Source organism: Podarcis muralis, chromosome 9, assembly GCF_964188315.1.
Source record: "Podarcis muralis chromosome 9, rPodMur119.hap1.1, whole genome shotgun sequence".
In the NCBI taxonomy this organism is placed as follows: Eukaryota; Metazoa; Chordata; class Lepidosauria; order Squamata; family Lacertidae; genus Podarcis; species Podarcis muralis.
Window position 1 is genome coordinate 75,026,534 of NC_135663.1, and position 13,668 is coordinate 75,040,201.

At 43.6% G+C, this 13,668-nt stretch overlaps 1 protein-coding gene across 5 annotated transcripts in view; it reads right to left on the reverse strand.

Moving 5' to 3' along the window:
* Positions 1–13,668, reverse strand: part of CCDC149 (coiled-coil domain containing 149) — a 60,929-nt gene that overhangs the window by 6,694 nt on the left and 40,567 nt on the right. For 4 of the 5 annotated variants that reach the window (XM_028743377.2, XM_028743379.2, XM_028743375.2 and 1 more), the window contains 2 exons: positions 10,594–10,626; positions 6,272–6,376 (listed from right to left, as the gene is read on the reverse strand). In XM_028743377.2, coding sequence (XP_028599210.2) covers positions 6,272–6,376; positions 10,594–10,626 — 138 coding nt within the window. The remainder of the gene's footprint in view (positions 1–6,271; positions 6,377–10,593; positions 10,627–13,668) is intronic. The other variant, XM_028743376.2, reaches the window with a different exon arrangement.

Below are 13,668 nucleotides of genomic sequence, written 5' to 3' on the forward strand. Positions count from 1 at the left end.
CTCAACACAGAGGATTTGAAGAAGATCTCTCCCTTCAGACAATACTCAGAAGAATGAGGAGGATTACACACTATTCAATCTTTTCTTATTGCTGCCTTTGAACGTCCAAAAAAGTCTCTAAGAATGACCCAGTCCTTAGTTTGCTATTTCACTCAATGGGTCGGTTCAGATGTAACAAGAACAAGTGTTGTGTTCATGCATTTCCTGCTCCTGGATCAGCATCTGGTTTCATATCCTGGTAAGTGGTCTTGAGATTAAACCACAGTTTCCTGGTTCAAATAGAATGGTTTAATAAACTGTGGTTTAACAAACTCCAGGGAGTTTTAAATTGTGACACGTAAGAGAAGGGAGGAATAAGTGGGTGGGCATATAATTCTCAGTCTAAAACTCTATGGTTTGTTATCAGTACATCTGACCTAGCCCAGCGGCTCACAATGGCATTTCCCATTCAATTCACTTCCCCACTTACACATTACTCTCAGAAGCATCTTCTATGTGGCTCCTTCAAAGTTACTCCACAGAAAACATGTGCCAATGATTTCGTTCCTCATCCAACTACGTTGTGATCTCTGTCCTGCCGGGACACCAACCCCATGGAAGCGAAGAATATACCCAGCCTTGCCATTTCCAAGAAGCGTGGGAAAAAGTGATGAGAGAAGGAACTAGACTAGACCTTAAATTTTCAGGAGGGGGGAAGTTTAGTATAGTAACAAAGCTGAACTGACACTTACTTGAATTCATGTAACACACTCTTTAAAAAACAAACCCCAATTACATTGAGTCTGGAGACAGCCTGAAGTTACAGTCAAGATGTCTGAATCTCTTGAGTATTAATTAGTATGACCACCGTTTAAGTGCTGTATTTTTAATATTTGGGGGCAGATAAAACAGGGGAGTGTGGAGGAAAAAAGGAAAAGGAAAAACAAAGTAGAGGGACAGAAAAAGTATGAGAAATTAAGGGAAGAAAGTTTTGTTTCCCATTGGAAATGCTAACTGCGGAACAGAACAACTTAATAAATAATAAGCATGGGATAGCAAAGAGCATCACAGTGTAATGAGGTGGTTGGGAAGGCTCTATTTCTGCCACTACCTTCTGTATGTTGCTCTTCAAAACAACTCGAGAATTCAGAAAGAGCATAGGACAGAGGTTTTCAACCTTTTTGAGTCCACAGCTCCCTGAACCAACTACATTCTTTCTGCGGTACCCCTGTGGGGCTCGGGAACTCATTTATGTCACCCCTTGCCTGCAGAGCTGGCAGCCTCTCACCCTTTTTCAAACACCCTCCCTGGTCTCTGAGATGCCCCCCCTGCCCTCAAAGAGAGGTGCCTGCCAGAGGCACCATTTGCCTGCGGAGCTTATAGCCAGGGCTGCTGCAATAAACAGCTGTGCAAACCTTGGGGAGGCAGAGAACTGAAAGATGAGGGAGGGAAAGAAAGAGGGACAGAGGCCAGTGTTGCCCGCAGGACCTCTGGCCATCATTCAAGGCACCCCAGCGTGCCACGGCACACTGGTTGGAAACCACTGGCATAGGATATCAACTCACACACTGTAGCACCTCAGAAAACAAGTGCAGGGTCTGCATTTTGAGCCCCCTCTTACAGCATTGACTCTCTCTGTGTGTAAAGCTAACAAACTCCAACTCTGAAGAGTTCCAATTTCCCATATGCAGAGCTGTTTTGAAGGGGGGAGTTTGGACATCTGATCCGTCACCTCAATTCTGAAGCAGAGAAGGTCTTATGAGAATTGTGCTGAACGCTAAACCCTCAGGTTTCGTGTTTCCCCTTAACAAGTTCTGATGCCTGAAAGCTGCTGCGATTATCAGCAAGCTGAATTCAACATTCAACACCTCTTGTGCACTCTGGAAGAATGACAGCGCACATGACACCGATTTGGGCATTCAGTTCCCCAATGTGATTAAGAGTCACGTGAGGAAGAGCAAAGAAAGGCTGGCTGGCTGGCCCCATCCCCTCCGCAGTGCCCCCGATATTTGGCCCTCCTCCTGCTCGCATGCTAAAGGACTGAATACTTGCAGCAGGGAGCCCGCTGTACTCATCAGGGCCGACCCACCAATGAGGCAAGGTGAGGTGACCGCCTCAGGCGGCAGCACATCTGGCCTCCAAGGGATGCCTCGCCCGCTGCTGCTGGGGGTGCATGCCTGCCTTGTTCCTAATAAAACACTTTATCCCCCACTTGTTCCTGATGTAGGTCTTTGCCTTTCTTCCCTGGCCAGTAGGGCCCTGCCATTTTCTGCTATGCCTCAGGGGCCAAAATGCCTTGGGCCAGCCCTGGTACTCAAGAGGCTTTGCTGTGAATGAGAACTCTTATTGTACAGGATTCTAAATCTGACATAGAAGTTTCCATGAACTACCACAGGCTTCTTCTTTCCAGCACATGGAGAGCAGTGGACCTGCAGATCTGACAGAGGGAGTAAGGCCAGCGAGTGCATCTCTGCTCTTTCTCATGCACTTTTAACAGAGCGAGAGGACCTGAGCATACACAACACATAGATCTCCTACTTGGGTAAGTTCACGTGTGATTTATCAACAGAGAATAAATTATGATTGCAAAGGTTGATTTGGTTCCATGAACTTGGCTGAGGGCAGCATGGGTAACGGGAACAAGCTGCCTGCGTGATCTCTCTTTATCCACAAGTTCCACTACATAGTTGGCTCCAAAAGAACAGCCAAGCCTAACCACTTTTAAGATGAAAATCCAGCTCATTCACGGAATTAAAAAATAAAAAAGCGTAACTTTGATCAAATCGGAACAGCCACTGAAATGCATAGGAAGTATGTGTTTGTGGACCCTCACTTCCCATTTCTGTGTATCTTCTATTTATTTTTAAAAAATTACAATCTACTTATAGTTATTATACGTATAGTCTTATTATAGGTATAGTTAAAGCTATGGTTTTCCCAGTAGTGATGTATGGAAGTGAGAGCTGGACCACAAAGAAGGCTGATTGCCGAAGAATTGATGCTTTTGAATTATGGTGCTGGAGGAGACTCTTGAGAGTCCCATGGACTGCAAGAAAATCAAACCTATCCATTCTGAAGGAAATCAGCCCTGAGTGCTCACTGGAAGGACAGATCCTGAAGCTGAGGCTCCAAGACTTTGGCCACCTCGTGAGAAGAGAAGACTCCCTGGAAAAGACCCTGATGGTGGGAAAGATGGAGGGCACAAGGAGAAGGGGACGACAGAGGATGAGATGGTTGGTCAGTGTTCTCGAAGCTACAAACATGAGTTTGATCAAACTGCGGGAGGCAGTGGAAGACAGGAGTGCCTGGCGTGCTCTGGTCCACGGGGTCACGAAGAGTCGGACACGACTAAATGACTAAACAACAACATAATATACTTAATATTTTAAAACTCTCTAAGCAGTGTACAGTATAATATTCTGTAAGAAGTATCCTTGAAGATTCATCTTAAAACGAATAAAACAGTGATATAAAGTCATACAAAACCGGAATTAGAATTTATTCATATACAGTGGTACCTCGGGTTAAGTACTTAATTCCTTTCAGAGGTCCGTTCTTAACCTGAAACTGTTCTTAACCTGAAGCACCACTTTAGCTAATGGGGCCTCCTGCTGCCGCCGCACTACCGGAGCACGATTTCTGTTCTTATCCTGAAGCAAAGTTCTTAACCTGAAGCACTATTTCTGGGTTGGCAGAGTCTGTAACCTGAAGTGTATGTAACCCGAGGTACCACTGTAAAGGCGTTCTATCCCAAACCTTTCCTGCCACACCATTTCAAATTCCAATACTGTGATCAGAATGGACTGTGCAAAACTGAATAGCAGTATGCAAAGTAACCACATGCTCATATTATTAAATGCTGAATTTCTAATTTTCTTAGTGCAAAATGTGTGCTTAATATACAAACAGCCTTGATTATAGCTGATCCAAATGCATTAAGATACATGGGGGACCTCCAGATCAGACTCCGAGAGGGCAGTAAGGTGTGGAGAAAAGTTTGCTTACTTGTTAGTTTGATGGAATGATTGTCCCTGGAGCCTGTTAGATAATTGGGGTTAGTCTGCTTGCAATATTTTATGATGGAATGGTTAATAGGCTACTTCAAATTACGCTTATTTTCTACTAGAGGAGAAAAGAAAATCAGTTTGCCAGGTTCATGGAACTAAATCAACCTTGGAGTCAGATTTTATCTGACATTGCAATAGATTAATAATAAAAAAAATCAAAGAAAAGCCATGTTCTAATTACTGTGAAGAAGTAGTACGAACTGTATGCTGTGCATCAGACCTGCGTGAATAAGAATGAGAAAGGAAGGCCAACATTGTATGAACTTTAAATAGTGTTGGCCACATATAAATAAAATATTTGTATTTTTCCGTTCAGACTTGCCTATTCCCTTGACTCATGAAGACAATAGCTGAGCTGCGGGAGACAATCAGCTAACACTGCCTGACAAGGAACTCTCTGCTCCCCAACCCAGTCAAATTGGAACTATCATCCCCATGCTAGTGTTTTCCTGTTTGTGCCCGTTTTTGGTACACCCATAATGTGTCTCGACTTCCTCAATTGCTAATTTTAAATTCAAGGAAATTGCAAGTATGGTTGGATGAAAATCTGCTTTATTTACATACTTGGGAGTAGCTAGAATACCTCACCCCTCCAACAATCTGATAAATTCTTCTTTAATCTGATCTAAACCAGTCCTTTTGACCAAACACGGATTTCTACTGCAAGACATCCTATACATATCTTGTCAGAAGTAAGCCCCACTGTGTTCAGTGGGACTCAATCCTAGGTAAACATGTATAGGTTTTCGGCCTGTGTTAACACATCCCTTTTACACTTTGCACAGAATGAGGTGATACGATTCTGGATTGCCCTACCTCAGACCAGAGATTATTTTTTTAACCGTTATCAACATCAGAAAATTTCTTCTGGGAGAAGCTATCACATCATGGGGAGGGCTATGCCAAACTTTCTCCCTGATGTGGTTACTTTGTGCAGGGGCTTTTCTGAAGTGACGTCCTGCCTCTGGCCTAAAGCAGCATGACTCAGAATTCTACCCCTTCCAGACCGCCATGCCATTGTGCAGAATGCGGTCTCTTTACACCGCAGTGGCAGCAGGCGAATTACTACAGCACGGCTATGACAAGAGCAACATGAAAAGCCCCAACCCGCATAGGAGGAGTCTGTTCTGCAGTTCCTACTCTTGCAAGTGATCACCCAAATTCTGGATTGGATCGTGCAAAAATTAGGCACTCTGTGTTAGTTTCTGTTCTTATCACTGTGCCGCTGCTTGGAGTCACAAGGCTCTGTTTACATTCCAGAGACCTTCCAGGCTGTTGGAAGTCTCACGGGAGAGGAGACGGGATGTGACGTTAGTGGTTTCCTGTTCCTTTCTTCAGTTGCTCTCTGCTTTCATAGAGAGAGGATGTCTTTTCTGTCTGCATAGCTTAGAAATAAAACTCTTTGCAATGTAGCCCAAACCTCTCGTCTCTTTCCTGTGCTGGAAACTCTGCTGAAGAATGTGCCTGAGGCCTTATCAAAGGCTCAGGTCGTTAAACACGTCGGGAGGCGATTCCGAAGGACTCGGGGGAAGAAAATGAGCATTATCAGCTTGGCCGAGCGGAGATCCCGACACTCTGTTGCTCTCCCATCTTCCCAACACAGTGACTCGCTGCTGCTTACAGAGAGGGGCAAAGTTTGGGAAGCTCACTGTGGTGCATAGTGACAGGAGCTGGAATGCTGCACCATATCTCACCCTCTTGGTAGGTGGCAGTGACCCACGGTGTTGGAAGCCAGGACATAGCTGTGAACTTACAGATTTGAAAATAAGGGACCAGCAACCTCGAAAATAAGGGATCAGCAGCCAAAATAAAGGATTTTCCAAGCACAGGTATGTTCAACTTCTGAGCCCCTCTGAGCCAAAGGCAGAAAGCCCAGCCAGCAGCCAAATGAAGCCTCATCAATAAGGGACAGCAGCAGGACATGGCGCTGGGATAAGGGACTGTCCCGCCAAATAAGGGACACTTGACAGCTATGAGCCAGGAGAGTGACAGACACACACACACACACACACACACACACCGCTGCCTCACCAGCCAGCACTGAGTATTGTTTCCTGTCCCGTGGCCATGGGCTTGTTTCCCATGCTATTCTGGTGGTGCAAAAATGAGACAATGCAGGTATCTCTAAACAGCTTCATCCTTATTTTCCCCTACACATTCAAACTCGGTGGCACAAGAGTCGAATCGCTCTATGCCAGCCTTTTGTTATGACTCCAGATGCTTACCTTCTGTCTTCTGCTGTGGCTTATCTCCGAAAGATAGCAATGGTGATCGAGACCTCTGGATAATAGGCATAGCGGGGTCACTGAATGTAATGGTATCCTTGCCACCTGCGAGTAAAAGGGCATGGAAACATGAACTCTCCAACACAACTGAGAAGTTTACTAATGCAACGTTTTAAACAGTGAGGCTACATTTAAATAAACACGTGGTATACGCCCAACAGGCATATTTCAGGAGCTCTGCTCTATAGAAAAGGAAAAGCTATGCTATGAGCCAAAATATGTACTACTGTTCAACTGCATTAAACCCAATAAGACCACTTTGAATGAGCACATCTGGTTAAAAGATGCGGTTTCCTCATTTGACAATAATTTAAAGAAATAAATCACAAGCTAGATGTGTTCAACTGCAACCCAACCCTATCAGAAATTATGGAAGTATCTTCTGTGTAAAGAGTAATACTGATACAGATAATATTTCTGTTTAGATCTTAGGTTCACAGAATTCCTCTTCAGGCATTCAACCTACATGATAAGCAAACATGGGGGTGGGGAATGGGAACAAACACATAAGTTCTGCTTCTCAGTTGCTGCTCTGATTCACCAGGTTTCTAAAGCATGCAGGGAACCTCCATTATAAACAGGAAGTTCCTCCCACTGAGTTCCTCCTTGAGTTGGAGGTTGGTCAGAATTGTGTTAATATGCTCATTCAATGCCTCCCTCCCACGTTTACGTAGCATGTCTATGGAATGCCAGAAGAGGAAGAGAGAAATAGCTTTCCAGAAAAACCAATGTTTTTTGAAGTCAGATCCATGGACAGGAATTCATGCACATATGTACAAATGCACGCAAACATATATCTAGGATCCTTTTCTTACAACCATCCTGGAACTGCTGAATTTCCAATATACAGGGCCCATTTTAAACAGGAAACTGGTGCAAAAGCATTATTCCTGTGACAATTAAAGATACTGCTTTGAGGTTGCTCCTATTTTGACGTACCTATGATTTACACATCTTGAGGCACTTGTGTATAGTTCATATGGGGTGGGGGGACAGAACTGGAGAAAAATGTAGCCTTACGGAAAGGAAAAGCGGTAATAGGCAACATTTAGACAGGAAGAGTAATCTGGGTATACCTCCACTGGGTATATTTCAATGGGTATTCAGCCAGGGGGCTACTTTGAAAAAGCAAACCAATGAGCACAAGCTGGTTTATCAGAAGAGGCCTGAAAAACCAGACTTGCATTTACAAAAGATTAGAATAAGATACCAATCTGTGTAAGAATATATTGCAAGAGCGTTTTGGGAACTTTCTACCACAGCACCTACTAATACAAGCATCTTAGGTGAAATATACTAGATATTATCAGGATTTATAAAAATCATTTTAATGGACGATGGATATCTGACAACTGCAATATAGATTAGCAAATTCAAGCTAGGGGTGGAGTGTGGATGGGGAACAGCATATGCTATGGATTTCAAGTACAAATATCATATCACCTTTGAACTCGCTGGGTGGGCTTAGGTAATAATGGATTTTCTGGGTTGTTGAAGAGATTACTGAGATAATGGTGCTGTAAGAATACTGTGTTGTTATTTTACTGCTACCACCTATTTATTTAGATCCACTGTCTAATTAATGAGAAATTCTTATTACAGCATTACTTGGACCTTTTTAACTCCTTATTTTTGTAGGATGTTTGACTTTTGCTTTTGCAGGCCATGATTTCTAAAACCAAAATTTGTTTTCTTCTGCTTTTATCTTGGAGCATTCTGAATGAGTCCTTCATTAAGTCTGTATTGGACTTTGCCCTCTTAAAAATCAAGCTTGTTTCATTCCAAAGCCATCATTCCCAAGCCTTCTAATAGAGAAACAAGGAAATGCCTACACAGCTGGGGCGGATGGGTCAAGAGTCTTTGTGTAGCCTGCCAAGACCCTCCAAAATTGACATTCAGTTTTAAAATGTTACTGCACCATTTAAACCATGGGTAGGCAAACTAAGGCCCGGGGGCCAGATCCAGCCCAATCACCTTCTAAATCCGGCCTGCGGGCGGTCCGGGAATCAGCAAGTTTTTACATGAGTAGAATGTGTCCTTTTATTTATAATGCATCTCTGGGTTGCATTATAACCTATGTGGGGCATAGGAATTCGTTAATTCCCCCCCCCTCAAAATATAGTCCAGCCCACCACAAGGTCTGAGGGACAGTGGACCAGCCCCCTGCTGAAAAAGTTTGCTGACCCCTGATTTAAACCATTAAAAAAAAACCTGCTTCCATATGCCTCTAACCATGATACTGTACTAGGAGGACAAAAGTGTTTTTTATATATATATTCCTCTGTGGAAGCTACTTTTTTCTTTTTTTAAGGGAACAAAGTGCACCATCTCTGTTTCATGTGTTTGCATGCAACACGTAGCTAGTCCCTCAGAATAGCTACACTACTGTTTCTGTATTAAAACAGTAACCCCGAAGGTATTCTAGGGAGAGCTATTGCCTGACAATGCATTATGCTCTCTCTCCACCAATGTTTACTGACTCCAGTAGAGGCGGGCGGGGGGGGGGGGGGGGCTGCTGCTATACCAGGGTTCTTCCCTGGGCAAGTGTCACCCCTTCCTGAAAGTGGGGCAATGTTGGCATGGTGTAGAGTCATACAGGTTTCTCATTTATCACCTCAAAATGAGAGTAGGCGGCTGAGCACCTTTACTTTTCTGCTGCCTCGTTCATTATGTGCGTCTATTTTGTGTGGTTTAGTGCATGGAAACATAGTTTGGTAACTTCTTCAGAAATCTAGAGGGAAATTCCCTATGCATGTGGGGGGGGGGGGACGCTGAAGGGAAGGTGTTAATCCTGGTCTCCAAAGACTAACAATGAGGTTTTTCAGCCTTACTACGTAACACATTATATGGGACGCGGGTGGCGCTGTGGTCTAAACCACTGAGCCTAGGGCTTGCTGATCAGAAGGTCTGCGGTTCAAATTCCTGTGATGGGGTGAGCTCCTGTTGCTCGGTCCTAGCTCCTGTCCATCTAGCAGTTCGAAAGCACGTCAAAGTGCAAGTAGATAAATAGGTACCGCTCCGGCGGGAAGGTAAATGGCGTTTCCATGCACTGCTCTGGTTCGCCAGAAGTGGCTTAGTCATGCTGGCCACATGACCCGGAAGCTGTACGCCGGCTCCCTCGGCCAGTAAAGCGAGATGAGCGCGCAACTCCAGAGTCATCCGCAACTGGACCTAACGGTTAGGGGTATCTTTACCTTACATAACACATTGCCTTTACAAGACTGGATGGAGGAACATACAAGAATCTGGTCCTAATTAAAATTAAAGATATAACAAATGAAAGAGGAAAGCAGGAACCAACTCATGAATCTTCAAAAAGAAAAGTTAAATTGGCTTGATTCAAACACTTGGATAAAAGGAGACTTTTTGTTTTTATCTACGTACTTGCTTAGCATGTGTCACACTCCAAATATCTGAATCAGTATTTTGAATGCCTAAAGTAAGAAACATTTTAACTCAAGTATTAATTAAATTAGGTTCCTCTTATCTCATCTTTGCTATGATCTGTTGTACATTTAAGTTCTTTTCACAGGGATACTGTCAAAAACGGCATCCCCAAAAGGGTGACTTTGCCACCTTCCCTATACAAGTTTTGCAATGCTCCTACTAAAAAAAATGTGTACATTAAAAATGTGTACTATATTGAGCTACACCTTTGGTCTATCTATTCTGGTTATTTAATTGGGGGTGCGAGGGATAAATCTTGGAACTTTCTACATGCAAAGCTTGTTCTCTACCATTCCTGCTGTCCTTCAATGCGTGAGGATGTAGAAACCCTGAATGGGTTTGGCATGTCTGCTTTCTCCATTTACCATCAGCATCTTTGTGTTCCATGATGCTTGGATCTGGAATGCGTAAACCAGATAGCAACACCCACGGAATTAAAATGTAAGTAGCAACACTGGGTGATATCCATACTCATAATTGCTAAGTTAAAGGGGGGGGGGGAATTGTCTCAACTTACTGCTTGTCATTTTTTTTAAAAAAAAAAGCAAACTACAAAATCACATCGTTCTGCACAACCCGTGATTATATTCAGAACTAGCTCGTATCCTTCCTTATTACCATTTCCCCCAATTAAAAATAATTTTACAGTGTTCTGTATTTCTCTTGTGGCCATCTAACTTACTCGGTTGAACATCTTAATCTGACAGATATAGAAAAACATTCAGATAACATTTCCATTTATTTACATGCAGTGACAATATTTAATGCACCGCTAAGATTAGTTACTAAAAATACATATGTCAAACAGAACCTACTCCCAAATCCCACTGAGACACTGTAGCTCAGGCCTTCAGGCAGCAAGGAAAAAAGGAAGGAAAGAAAAGTTATTATATAAATATTAATTTGATGCCTAAACAGAAATAATAGAACAAAGGTATTCTAAAATCATCGTCTGTCTTTTGCTAGTGTTCTGTTTTAAAGGCCAAAACACTTTATTTAGTGGATTATGGGCTACTTGAAACAGAAGACCAAATCCTAGAGTGTCAGCAGCAATTGATTTCAAGCCAAGATGCAAAACCATGGTTTGAGGTGGGTCTGTTTATCATGCTCTGCAGTCACCATGTTTAAGTGTTGTACCTCTACCAAGCAAACCATGGTTAAGGCATTTTCGCTTGCAAGATACACATACACTGGGAACAGGGCATGTGTGAGCAAACTCAACCTTGGTTTCAATCCAGGTTTGGGATCTTAATCAAGATTCAAGGAACAATAGTGTCGGGCCATGGAAAAGGCCAAGCTTCAGGAAGACAGGTTCTGCAACCCGGGGTGAGCTAGCTGGCAGACCAAGTAGGCCAGAAGCAGCTGTGCAGATCAAAATAGACAAGGGTTCAAACATGTATCAAAACAGGCATCGGTCTGGGCAGAATCAGAGGGGTCAGAGGAAGGCATATAATCAAAACCAACCAAGTAAGTTACCGTGTGGGAGGGGTGGCAAAAGTGGTGGTGTGCTCTCACAAAGTCCATACAGGACATTTTTTTCCCTGGCCAGAGATTTCAACTACAAATCCCAGAATCCTCAGGAGGAAAATGATGCCATGTGTGCCATTCTCAACAAGGTTAAGACTCCAAAGGAAACTGATGCCATGTGTGCCATTCTCAACAAGGTTAAGACTCCAAAGGAAATGAAAACACAGTGTCAGTTTTCAGCTGAAGATTCTGGGATGTAGTCTTGGTCCACAGCAAGAAGGGATGATCTGCTGGGGTCACCGAGAAGTTCTGTGTTCCCCTGTCCTGACCTGTTGTTGCTGTTATGTCTAAATTTGCACCCTGCCTTCCCCCAGAGGAGCCCAGCCAGGTTAACTTCGTTGGCCTTGGGGCAGAGAAAGGGGGAAACAGGAGTGGCCATTAGAACTGAGTCAAAGTACAGCCCTAATTGCAAGGCTGCCATTGCCCTGATCCCAATCTCAAGCATCCGAGAAGGGGCTCTCACTAATGTGAGCACAACTTCACACTCATTAGCCTAGTTGGAAGCCTCAATCAATGTACAAAGTTCAGTCTGGCACTCTTGCAACGGAAACAAGAGTATGGATAGTGTAGGAGGCACCAGACCCTGCCTGCAAGGAAAATGCAATTTCACAAGGCCTGTAGGAGCTTGCACCAAGAAGACCTGGGCTGTAATCTACAGAAAGGGAAACATGGAGTTTATTAACAAAGATGAAGCTATCTGGAGGAGTGGCACTCTTGGTTTACCGAAGGGAGATTATGCCCCCTGTAATCAATTATAAAATGAAGTATAGAAGCAGAAAAGAAATAACTAAAGCAAGTGGAGTAGAATTAAGAGCAGAAATATATACTAAAATGATCACGTGGGCTATATAAATTTCCTGGTCTGTATATTTCAGTCTTCAGGGGAAGATCATAGGTGTGAGTGTGGTCTGAATTTATGTTTTGGGGGTTGCTGTTTCTTTCACTTTTTTTCTTAAAAGCAACAGCAGGAACAGTATCCTAGATGCACATAGAAGACTACAATTCAATCCTGCTTGCTATGGGTACATATCCAGTAGCTGAAATTAGCTGCCTGAATCCTGCATAAATCAAGACTTGAACTCACTGTGCATCAGCTGGTGTGTGGGAAGTTCAATGCTGCTTTATGTAGTTATCGCCTCTCTACTCCAGCAGTCTAGCTTTGTCAGGTGGATGGGACCCCCCCCACCTATCAATCACCCAATGTCAATAGGACAACAGATGCTTGAGAGGTGGCTGGTCCCACCCACTTGTCGGTGAGGCGGGGAAGATAAGAGATCTAGTCCACCAGCCCAAAAATATTCCCCACCAGGGCACTGTGGGAAATTCAAAATGGCAGGGGTAGGCAACCTAAGGTCATTTAACCCGCCCATGAGTTGCCCCTGAACCAAGCAGCCCGCTCAGCGAGTCCCCACACACTGCGCTAAACTGGTGCAGCGTGGTGCCTCACTTCCGTGGCGCAGGAAATCACGCCTGCGCAGAAAATCACATCTGCGCAGATTTAGAAAACTGCGTGCGCGTGCACTTAGGCATGCGTACGATCCGGCCCGCAGAGGGATCTCCTATGGAGTGAACCGGCCCAGGCGAGGTAAACCTTGCCAACCCCTGAACTAGAGCATTACCACAGCTACCAGGTAAACTCATAGCCAGGAGACTGAATGGGCTGGTAGGGTTGAAAGCAGCACTGCTGAGTCCTGCCAAAGAACATGTGGCCTGACAAGCTACTGCATGCTGTGTGCCACTGCTAGCCCCATCATTGAGTTCCAGGGTAAGGTTGCTTAGGATTGCTATGGCTTCCTGCTTTCTTTCCTCTAAGCGACTGAACACACATCAAATTAACGATGGGGAGGCTAACACCTAATTTTAATCTTACTCCTGCTCTGAGCTTCTATACTTGCAGAAGAGAGGACATAGTTCAGAAGTGATACCAACCAGTCAGTCCAGTAAAACAAAATTCGTTTACTGGATCTGCATTTCTCAACCTCATCTAAATATTCATATTTTTTTGGATTTATGAAAGCAAGCGGCAGAAGGGATTTATGGATGTCAGGGCTTCTGAATAGACCAGGGACAAAACAAAATGCATTTAGGCATGCAATAAAATATGCTAGGTAAGATATTCTTAGTCATATGCTAACTTTTGATATTAAATACCATAAAGGCAGAGAAAACTGTTTAGGAGTTATGAAAAGAGTCTAGTTTAGTGAAAGCATTTTCTCGGAGAAAAATGTCAGTTTCAATAGTTTCCAGGCTGAAAAGTTCAGCAGTTCCACACTGATAATATTTTATATACCTTATTATAGCTACATTATATGCCCTATTCCATCATTTTGAGTGTTCTTACATAGCCAACCAATAGACAATTA